General features: G+C 33.9%; 1 protein-coding gene across 5 annotated transcripts in view; it reads left to right on the forward strand.

The window, feature by feature from the left end:
* The window catches only part of Cnksr2 (connector enhancer of kinase suppressor of Ras 2), a 223,579-nt gene that overhangs the window by 35,218 nt on the left and 176,187 nt on the right, over window positions 1-12,174 (forward strand). For all 5 annotated transcript variants that reach the window (XM_034486264.2, XM_076918814.1, XM_034486263.2 and 2 more), the window contains exon 2: window positions 10,542-10,705. In XM_034486264.2, the coding sequence (XP_034342155.1) occupies window positions 10,542-10,705 (164 nt within the window). The remainder of the gene's footprint in view (window positions 1-10,541; window positions 10,706-12,174) is intronic.

A 12,174-nucleotide genomic window follows, 5' to 3' on the forward strand; every position in this document is an offset into this window, starting at 1 on the left:
CGTATTGGCAACCCAACAGGAGGAAAAGAGTCCAAAGAGCAGGCAAAGGAGTCAGAAATATAACAGCTCCCAGTGTTAGGAGGCCTACAAAAACACCAAGCAAACAGCCAGAACATATATACAAAGGACATGGTGCAGATGCATGAAGGCACTGTGCTTGCCCTTTCAGTCTCTGTGAGCCCACGCAGGCCCACTCTAGTTGATTCAGTGGGTCATGCTCTGCTGCTGTTCTTCATCCCCTCTTGACTCCTGCTATTTTTCCCCCTCCTCTTCTGTAGGGTTTCCAGATCTCCAAGGAAAGTATTTAATTTCTAATGACATCTTTCACATTTGGTTCTCCAGTGGACATTGATTATAATAGAATGCTGACATAATAAAAAGAGAACTCTACTGAGGAGAAAGGAATTGTGGGAAATATTGAAAGACCCATATTTTTGGAGCTTTGTCAGAGATGATTGATTAAAAGGAACATGAATTTGTAGCATTTGTTCCTTATTTTCTGTTTTTGAAGACCTTCCACTATAATATTTGTGATGGTAACAGTATTGGGAAAGATGAGATATATTATCTTTTATTTGGGATGGCAAATTTCTCCTCAGGCTTTTAGTGGTTTTCATTTGTTTTTAATATATATACTAAAACTATACAATTAGGAATTTATATAAGTAAGCATAATCACAATTAGTTTGAAGTAGCTTTTTTATCTCCATAGTTTTGTCCTGCTTATAACATGAAAACTGGTTTTTGTAGTCTATACTTTTATAGTAAATATTTATTGATTCTTTTGTGTCATTATATATTTATTCATTGTTTATTTTCAGCCACTTACGATAATTTCTAGGTAGAGACATGACCCTAATTATGTCTAAGAGTTGCATTAATGATTATCATTATCCTACTTGATAATGACATAATTTTTGTTTTACTCCTCACCCCCAAAAGAACAATTCTCTTTTTTCTTTGGACAAGTGACCTTTTTATATTCATTGTTATTTCTAAGTGATAGAAATACAAAATCTCAGACCCCCATCCCAGACAAAATAAACAAGAATCTGGTTTAATCAGATGACCAAACATTTTATATGTATATATTATTTGAAAACAGAGGAAAAATAATTGTTTTGAGTAATCAAAATTATTTTAAAGATATTTCACAAACTTTAGGTGAAGTTAGGCTTTCAAAATATCTTATTTGCGTAATATACTAAAACATCTGGCAACTAATTTAATTATTTGATATTACATATTGATGCTAATACATAAGGTAAAACAAATATAAAATTGAATATTGAATACCACTATTTATATTTTAAATATTCTACCAGAAATAGCTATGGGATTAATGTAGGCTTTTTTCCTAATTATAAGTTCTTACATGTTATAAAATAAATATTTATAGCTCCATTTCAGTTTTAAAGTTCAGTATAACAAATGACTGTTTAAGTGATTATCAACAAAATATATGTTAACTAAAAATTTAAATTGGGCATTATATTTTAGAACCTGCTTCATAGTCATAAAAATGTTGACACCACAGGTTCTTTTCTTTTTGTTGTTTGCTCCATAAGATTATTAAATAGTAATAAGATTGGCACTCATTTGTCATAGTAACAGTTTATGTAGCAGAGGATGTGGCTTCAAACTCTGAAATTATGAATAAGATTTGTTTAATGTTAAAGATCATAGAAGATATACTGAGATTAAGTTTAATAATGGGTGAGACTGTTTCTGCAGTTACTTTATGCCAAGATTATCTATTTCACTCAGAATTAATGAGCCTGAGTTAAGATGATTATTTATAACCTAGAGGTAAAATTTACTTCTATATCAACATACTTCTAGATGTAGCATTTCCAATGAAATTAATACCATTTACCACATTATCTGTTGATTGTGATTTCTTATTGAGGAGAACATGGGTATATTCTGAATAATATATTCTATTTATAGGTATTTTCATTCACTTACCCTACTAGGTAATAGTAAAAAGGATTATTAGTACTGTTGAATCAAACATCTTAAAGACATGTTTAGAAAATATGCATACTGCAGTAAATATGGCTGAAATAGCTGACCCAGTGATGACACCAAGCTGGAAGATTAATTCCTACCAGATTGTCCTCTCTTTAACAAAATGCAACATGGCTACCAATCTATATATTGAAACCGAATAGAGTTTTTCAGAGCATGGGACTGAATAAAATCTTTAGTCATTCTTTCATTTTTTTCATATTTTCCATTCATTTTCTCCACTCTTGGAGCAAGGTCACTCCCCTTCCTACCTACCCTATTTGGGGGATTTGTTAGTGTTGTTTGTATGATTCCAAGATTCATGTGCTTTTCTCTCAATAAAATATTAGCTTCAGAAAGAAAAGGACCATGTCTGATTCTGTTTACCTTATTAACCATACTGCCTAGCACAATTACTAGTTGACAAATAGGCACTTAATAATTGGTTATTGAATGAATAATTAAAAGTTGGTATCAAGATTTGGAAAAGTGGTAAGGTAAGTATCCTGATATGGGAGAAAGGCAAGCAGTTCCAAAGGGGAATCATATAGAAGTGGGTAATGTGGTAAAAATGTAAGATATCAGAAGTAATTTAGAAAGGTGGTTTAAGTCCGAAAAGAAAAAAAATGAGCACACTGGGGAAATGTCATTTTGAGATAAGGTAAGATTTCAATGTTTTTCTAGAACTAGTCCTCCCTGGAGAGCATACTCTTTTTTAGCAATCTGAGATTTCTGATTAATATTTTATAATACTGTTTATTTGAAATTTATCTGAATAGCTTTTCATATTCTTTATAAATCTTAGAATATCTTCATGCTCAATATTGCTTAGACATTAAATAACATATTTATGCTAAGCCTTATCAAGATAAGTCAGGTTATTTTTTGAAACATGAAGAGACAGGATACATCATATTGACATTTCATATAAAATGTTCTGAAATTTGAATACTGTTGCCATTGATAATTTCTTTGTATTTAGTACAAAAAGGAAAGAAAATTGTATTTTTCATTGAAGACATTGTATTCATTTTATCATAAATGTAATCAAATACCTGACCACAATAACTTAAAGTGAGAAAAAAGTAATTTTAGCTTACAGTTTAAGAGGTTTCTGTCTGGGAATGGTTCAGTGGTTAAGGTAACTTGCTCTTTTTGTAGAGGCCCCCTGTTCTATTACCTGCACCCCCATGGTGTCTTAAGACTGTCTGTAATTCCAGTTCCAGGGTAATGATCCCCTCTTCTGGCCTCTATGGGCAACAGGCATGTGTGTGGTACACAGACATATATGCAGACAAAACATCTTTGCAGTTAAAATTTAAAAAACATTTTAAAGAGGTTTCAATCTATAGTGTCTGGCTCTAATGATTATAGGTCATGTTAAGATAGAACATGATTATCAGTAGAAGACAGAGGCGCTTCCTTATAGTGAAAAGGAGGCAGAAAAAAGGACAGAGAAATGACTGACATGAGATCAAGCCACTGAAAATGCATACTACCATTGCTGTTTCCTCCAGCTAAGCCCTACCTTCTAAACTTTCCAAAGTAGGATTCCAAAGACTCTCCCAAAATAGTGCCACCAGCTGGAGACCACACTTTCAATACCTGAATCTTTTAGGGAGCAAATTTAATATCCAAATATAACATACATAAACAAAATAAAAGAGTCAAAGTTAGACTTTATAAACAATGTGTAGGCTCATCTGTGCTTTTATTATGGTATGTATATACATATATATTATATACTTTTTCATTTTAAAATATAACATCGAATGAACTTCTTTTTTTTTTTTTTGCAGTTTTGGGAATCAACACTAGGCAAGTGTTTTACTACTTAGCTATATCCCCAGGCCCAAATATACTGTCATAACCATTCTTAAGTGTGTACTCTCACTAAGTACATTCATGTTTCTGTGTGAGCATCATCATTATCCATCCTCAAAATTATTTTCATTTGCAGAATTGAAATTTTGTACCCATTATACAATTCCCTCTTCTTTTGTCTCCTCAGCTCGTGAAAATCACCATTTTGTTTCTATGAATTTTCCTGTCCCAAATACCCCAAATATGTATAAGTATTTCTCCTCTATGAACATCTTATTTCATTCTCTTTGTATAATATTCTTCTCAGTATTCTCATACATATTGTACCATGTATAACCTTGCCTTTTCTTTTAGTGTTTAAATTGAAATTTTTGTTAGCATTCCATGTTTTTTTGCCCATTTATATACCTGTGTATACTTGGGTTGCATACTCCTTTTTGTCTACTGTAAATAATGTTGCTACAGAATATAGGGATGCAATTATCTTTTCAGGTGTTTACTATCAGTGTTTTGACTATATAGCCATAATTGAATTGCTAGATCTGTTTTTCCAATTCTCTGTTATTTGAAGAACCTCCAAAACCATTTTCTACAGTGGCTGCATCAGTCCATGAGGGTTTCAATGCTCTACAGAGCAATTTTGTTTTCATTTGCTTTGATAATAGCCAAACTGAGAAGTGTAAAATAATGTGCTCCTGTGGTTTAATTTTCATTTTTCTGATACACATTATTTTTATATGTTACTGGCTATCTGTAAATATCCTTTGGAGAAATGCCTGAGTTATCTGTCAATTTTAATCACTTTTTTTGTCATTGAGTCTGGTATTACTTATATATTTTAAAATTAATACCTTGTTAGAGGTATGATTTACAAATAATTTCTTCCTTGTGTGGGTTCCCTTTTTCTGTATTAATAGTATCCTTTGCTACACAAAGGTCTCTAATTTTGATGAAGTAAAAATTATGTGGTTTTACTTTTTTTACCTGTGATTTATATGTCCCACTATAAAAAGTATATTTTCCTTTTGAATAAGCATGTGAATAAGAATATTTATTTGAAATTTTCATTATCTTAAATAAACTTGTAGTGTTTCATACTACAAGTTTGGTTCAAATAGCATTCACCTCTTACCATTTCTCTTATACATGGAATTATAAGTTCTATTGGTGTGTTGTTATATGGAATCAGATATTCTTATGTATGTAGCAACATTAAAAGAAATAAATATAAACATACATTTTCTATATGACAACCCATTATGACTATATGGAGAGCACAATATATATTTCTTTTAAAAAATGCTTTTTTGAGCAGAGCAGAGACTGAAGGAAAGGCCATCCAGAGACTGCCCCACCTAGGGATCCATCCCATCTGCAGACAGCAAACCCAGACACTATTGCTGATGCCAAGAAGTGCTTACTGACAGGAGCCTGGTATGGCTGTTCCCTGAGAGGCTCTGCCAGAGCCTGACCAATACAGATGCGGATGTACACAGCCAACCATTGGAGTGAGCATGGGGTCCTAGGCATGCCCCAGATTTTCCACTTTCTTGCTAGAAAATCAAGAGACTAATACACAATAAGTTTGTTTTAAAGAGTAAATGAGAAAATATTTGTAAAGTACTTAAATAAGTGCTTGGTACACAGTGAACACACAAACAAATATATATAAAATTTGTCCCTCAGCATTAGTTCTTTGGAAATAAAAGAAAGCTATTGAAAGAACAGTCTTTGTCTAAAATAAAATAGGACAGAGTAATTGGGTACAGACCTAGACAAAAGTTGTCCTCTTTTTCTATTATATTTGGTTTTCTTGAGAGACCATGTGAAAATGAATTATATGTTACTTGTTCAGGAGCAACTGTGTTTATGCAGAAGGGCAACTGAATGATGGCATTGACTGAAATAAAGAAGTGTTTGCCAATGACTTGGCTGACACATCTATTGTATTGGCTTCAGAGTTGCCTAAGAACTAGGGACAAAGTTTTCCTTTCTATTCACTTGGATACAGCTTTAGAATGTGTGTCTGTCAGGCCCTTTCCATTTTTTCTCATTTGTTGAAAATATACCAGCATAGAATTTAGCTTCAGTAGTTTTAATTAGCATTGTTTTTACCTGTGTGAAAAAGTATGGTTCAGTTAGCGAATGTTATTTTGTCTCATATAAATAACTATAGTTTCTCTCCCTATTATGGCTGCCCTTTTACAAATATAATCCAATTTATTGGTGGAAGGTTTTTTGTTTTTGTTTTTGTTTTTGTTTTGTTTTGCTTTTATCTTCTATAGTCTGATATAGTCTGATGTAGTCAGAACAAATCCAACCTCAAATCCCCTGGAATCAGTTTTTCTTCCTGATTTTTCTGGTCAGTTACTTACTGTGTATTCTTAGGGAGTTACTTAATCTTGCTCGTTTTTTTTTCCATTGATTTATTTATCCACTTTAAATCCCCATCACTGCCCCACCTCCAAGTCCTCCCCTTACACAGTCCTGCCCCCATTCCTCCCTCTCCTTGCTCTTTTTAACTTCTTAACCTTTAAAACTGATACAGCAATAGTCTCATGACCTTATTTGTTAGTTCCCTATCTACTCTCCATTCTCACCAATATCATATCATCTCCTAGGGGAATATTCTCTTTCCTTTTAATTTCTAAGTTACTCCTCATTCCCCTCACTGTCTGGCTTCTGTATTTATTGTTTTAATACACTTTTGTCTAAAATCACTGATGATTTAGTTGTCAAATACAGGATAGTTTCATTCCTTATATGAATGGATACTGAGTTTGATTTGCTACTTGTCTTCCCTAACTACTTTGTTAATCTGTTCTCTCTAAACTATTTTTTGTTCTCATTATAATGCAGTTTCTGTAGCTATCTTTCAGGTGTCTGGCACATTATATCTTTGACCTCACGTACTTTTCCTAGAACATCCTAACCCTTTATAGTTTTTGCTTCATTCACTAATTTTTTAACACATCAAATTGTAATAATCATTTTGCACACCCATCTCAAACTTTAAAACATACATTTCCTAAGGTCGGTTGTATTTACCTTTCTATTGCTAGCATTCAGGGTTGTGTGTGACTCGTAGTTTTCTCATCTTCCCTCTTTTGATGACATGAACAGTTTCATTTTCAAAATAAAAATCCTGTTTTTCTTTGTGACACTATCACACATTTAGTATAGAATCTTAAGGCACTTAGCATACATTTGTAATGAATAGTACCAATATACATGATTTCTTTTTGCTTTGAGAATTTCTGATGACCCTTCATATATGTTGATACAGTAGTCTTACAGTAATTAGGTGGGAGTCTCTCGTTTTCTTGCACTCATATTCTACCTGCATCTGCACCTACTGTCTCCTTATTTTCTCCATGTCTCTTTTTTAATTCCCTCTATTTCACTAGAGATAAATGGATCTCTTTGACATATAAATATTTTCAAACAACATTTTAACAAAAGAGAACCAAACAGACCCATATTTTCCAGGTATCTATTTCCTTCTCTCTTCTCTTATTATATTCTGCTTTGAAGACTCCTCAGCTCATTCAATGCTGTCTTATTTCACCACAATGAGAACAACACCCATAAAGAGAAACCATAAGCAACATGAGATATTCCCTTAATATAAGTCAAACTTTCTTTAAATAATGAGTTAGTTTGTGGTTTTCCAAAAGTATTTTTTCTTTTTTACTCCACTGCTATGTGCGTATTGGTGAGGGCTAAAATTATTTCACTTGGTTCAGCAAAACAAAGATAATTATATGTTGTCAGGAACCAGACTGCTTTTAGGACTATCTTTTTTTTCCCACATGAGGCTATGTATCTCTGCTATAGGACTTGGTTGTTTGAGTATACATGTCTTAACCATCTCTCTTTTTTCTCTTTTTTGCTTATTATTTTTACTCTCTCATATTTTTGCTAAAATGTAGCTTGTTGTGGAATAGTATTTCCATTTTTCATATAACTAATACCATCTAGTTTGTGATAATTATTTCATTATCTTAATAATCCTTACCTAAAATTCTAGAGACCAAATCATATTATAGCCATTTGTGCCAGTCTATTTCATGGGTGACTGAGCTATAGGACAGTCTATAGCCTGGACAGTCACTTATTAATTGCCATGGGTAATTTGAAAAAAAAAATTTTTTTATTTTTATTTTTTATTAGATATTTTATTTACACTTCAGATGCCATCCCCTTTCCCCATTCCCCCCCCTTAGAAAACCCCTATCCCATGCCCCCTTTTCCTTTTTGCATTTATACATTTTTTTAAAATAATGTTAATCATAAGCGTTATAAGTTTGGAATTGTTCAATCAGAGGTGTAACCCACTGACCAACCTAGATATAACAACTATCTTTGACTGGTGGAGATACATGAATATCTGCCTCCCTGTATCCCTCCTCTTTCTCTTTTTCATCACCTAGCTTCTCCTATCCTTCTTCTTCTCCTCTTCTTACTCCTTTTCTTCCTCTCAGTACTCCTCCTACCTTAGCTCCTCCTACACATCACCCTTCCTGTTAAAATGAAACTTTTCTCTCAAAATACAATTAGAGCATAATTATGCCAATTTGTACCAGTGAGGAACAAGATAGTCCTAATACCCACTCCATCATTTTGTTGACTAACCAGCACCTCTGTCATCTATCCTAACTAAAACATTTACTTCTGAACCTGGCTTTAGGATGACTGTCAGCTGACGACCATCCACTCAAGTCTTTCCTCTTATGGTAAATAGCTATAAGTTTTCAACCCCGTCAGAAATCCAGAATGACTGAGTTAACTATAATTGTGGGAAGCACAAAGCATAACTTCTAAAACTTAGCCAATTTATAGAGACCTCTGAACACCTGAAAAGCCCCTATACTACTGAACGTTGGAGCATCAAGTCTTCAGCCTTCTGGCCCAGAATCATCTGACAGACCTTGGTGATGCAGGATTATTAAGGACTGATTTACTCTGTCTAGGCAGATATAATCAGTCGACTATTCTGCATGTGTGTCCTTTTCTGGACAGTAATTTGTCTGTAGATGGAGAGAGGCAATTCTTGCCTAGTGGCTGTTACCACACAACTGGAGTAACTCCAAGGATGCTCAATTTCTTCTTAGAATCCAAGACAGGAAGCTGTCAGGAGCAGACAGGTCTCTAATCAATATGAACATTAATATATAAATATTTGTAGCATCACTTCTATGGACTTCTGATGTTTTGAAAACCAACTATCCATGTAAGGTAACCTGGACTGTTTTCCGTTAACTCCTCTCAGCTATTTCTAAGTAAAATATGGAAAACACCCTAACAATAAACTCAAAAATATGAATTTGCTATAGTCCCTTAACTCATAGGTTAACCGTCCCAAATCAGTTTAAAAAGTTAAAAAAGGGCTGGGTCTAGGCATTGTATTCCTAAATGTGTTATACAGGCACAATGCCCATGAGTGTATCAATATTCATCTCATTTTTATATTAATAAGAGGCTCGTACCAATGAAAACCTTAAATTTGAGATCAAAGTAAATTTTGTACCATTTAAGAAATTATAAATTCATCTTGATAATAAGTATACAGATTTCTACCAGTAGGTTATGGCTATGCAGTAAGTCCTAGCTAATCCCCCCCTGTTCCAACAAAACCACTACTTGTCCCTAGAAAGACAGACCATTATTAATCACATTAGTCCCCAGCTCAGTGAATAGGGGCGCTGACTCTTCTTTAACTTCTTCAAGCTGATTAAGGGCTTTGAGATTTTAGAAGAGGGGTGGGGGGGAGAGTAAATTGATAAGCCTCTGATGCTGTGTCTTCACTGAATCCAGATGGAATTCCAGGACATCAGAGGTTTGGGCAGGTCTGCTCAGTATGCTTGATGAGTAGATACACCAAGGCTGTGTATTCTAAGATACTGCCTGAGTTCGAGCTCCTGGGATCCCTGCTTCCTCTGGGTTCTTGGATGTTGGGGGCAGAGCTGCCACCCAAGATCTGCTCAGTGTTCTGGCCCAGACCGGAAGGAACCAGTGTCGAAAAAAATATTTTTAAGAGCATGAAATTCAGTGTGATTATATACTTCTGAACTTGAGTTAAATCCAAATGATAATGGATTAGGGAATTCATTCATTGCATCTTTAAAAAATAAAGAAGAAAATACTTAGGCTTAAAAAGGATAACATAAAACATAGGATGAAGGAAATCAAAGTTTTTTTAATCTTTAAGATAGTGGAATTTTAAATATAAAAGGAATCAATGAATAGAAAACTAAATTAGTATTTAGTTTTAAAATTATTGAAGTAGTGCTATAGTGAGAGAAGAAAGAAGTCCAGAGAACAGGAAGACAGATTCATTAGACTTAATGTATAATAAAGGAGACCTCTCCCTCTGAAATGATAGTAAAAGGTTTGATGTACAGAACTCTGAAAGTAGGAGGACCTCTTTATATTTATTATTCTGAATAATTGTCTGAAAGCAAAACTTAAAAGATAAAGGATTTCAATAACTATCAGGAAAGTTAAAATAAAAATAGGAACCTAACAATGAAAATATATCTACAGCCCACATGCAGATTGAGAAGAAATGAATGATTTGACTAGTCCAAAGTCCAAATGGAATCAGGTTATGACATGGTAGAAGTTATTGCTTGCTTTCCATCTGTCCATTGATTGGTTTATTTCAACTGTTTTTCTATTCTGTTCTTTCTAATATTATTTTGTAGGTCTTGATGACTGTTTGCAGCAGTATATTAAGAACTTTGAGAGGGAGAAGATCAGTGGAGACCAGCTGCTACGCATTACACATCAGGAGCTAGAAGATCTGGGAGTCAGCCGTATTGGCCATCAGGAGCTGATCTTGGAGGCAGTTGACCTTCTGTGTGCACTGGTAAGGACAGAAACTGACTGAAAAGGAGACACTTGATGTCTCTCTTCCACTGTACACTTATTTGTCTTTTCCTTTTATAATCTAGATATAGGTGGAAAAAGTTCTCGGTTTTAACTAAGTATAGCATTTGTATACTTCTGTAAATTTATTACATTAATGCTAAATGACAAAGAGGCTTGAAAGTCAGCTAGTAATATTATATTTCACCATGTGAAAAGCAAGTTGGAGCTTAACTAGGGATTTTCTTAAAACTTTTTATTGTTTTTTTTTCTGAATTTAAATTATATACACCAACCTCATCCATCTCCTGATCCCCCTCATACCTGCCCTCCACACTTAAAACCTCCCTGCCTAAGAGACAAAAAAAATCTCATTGTGGAAGCAGTACTGTATCACAGTGTGTCTCACTGGATACCCTTTTGCCCACACATTTTTGCTTGCAAATGTTCATTGCAATGAGTCATTGGCCTGGTTTGAGGCCTCTGGCTTCTGCTATACGATCAATACTGGATCCTCAATGGGATTTCTCTCAGATATCCTCTTGTTGCCCTGGGTCATGGAGATCCTGCAGCTTTGGATCTGTAGGACTGGTACCTTCACATGGCCCAGCAGTTCATAGATGAGGTAGATGTTGGGGTAGGCTAACTCAAAGCCCTGGGTCTAAGCCTGAGAGGTATCCAAGTTGCTCAGCCCACCAGTTCTCCCACTTCCACACCACCCTCATCCAATGCCTGGAATGGACCGAGCCAGCTTTCAGCTAAGGGAAAATTTTAATAGTGGTGCTTTTTATACACAATTATATGTAGTCACTTGTTAAATCCACTTCATATGAAATTTGAAATATTAAGTAATCTTGTTTTTAAAAATGTAAACAAAATTATTTAGATTTTATTTCCACATGCAAATCAGTAAAAATAAACTATAGTACATTATATGGTCACTTTCTTTAGTTAATGAACAATGCATAATAAATCAAGAAAAATCAATATCAAACTAAGCTTTCTCTAAGCTTGTGGTAACATATTAGACATTCTGATATTGGATACAGTCATAATTTTTTCCAGATTAAGAAAGGTAAAACTAACCTGGTTTTAAATTCTTACAATTATTTGCAGGAGAAGGGAACTAGCCATATAAATACAGAGTATGTAATTTTATAACCTGAATTTGAATATTAGCTCAACTGGTTACAGATAAATTCTCAACAAATTATTATACTGTAGCCATAGTTTGTTTAAAGTTCAGTAAATCCTGTCTCCTTGTAGTGGCCTGAGACATACGGAATTAGGTTTGTATAGTGCTTAATTCAGTGTCTAGCACACATTATACCCTCAATGAACAGTAATTATTGAGATGATTAATAAAATCAAGTAGATAATTAAGTACAGATCAACAGAAGTATCAATTTATATACTAGTAATCTTTTAACTGTGACTAAGACAATTTTTGCCCCCCTTGTAAAATATATT

Source organism: Arvicanthis niloticus, chromosome X, assembly GCF_011762505.2.
Source record: "Arvicanthis niloticus isolate mArvNil1 chromosome X, mArvNil1.pat.X, whole genome shotgun sequence".
Taxonomy (NCBI): domain Eukaryota; kingdom Metazoa; phylum Chordata; class Mammalia; order Rodentia; family Muridae; genus Arvicanthis; species Arvicanthis niloticus.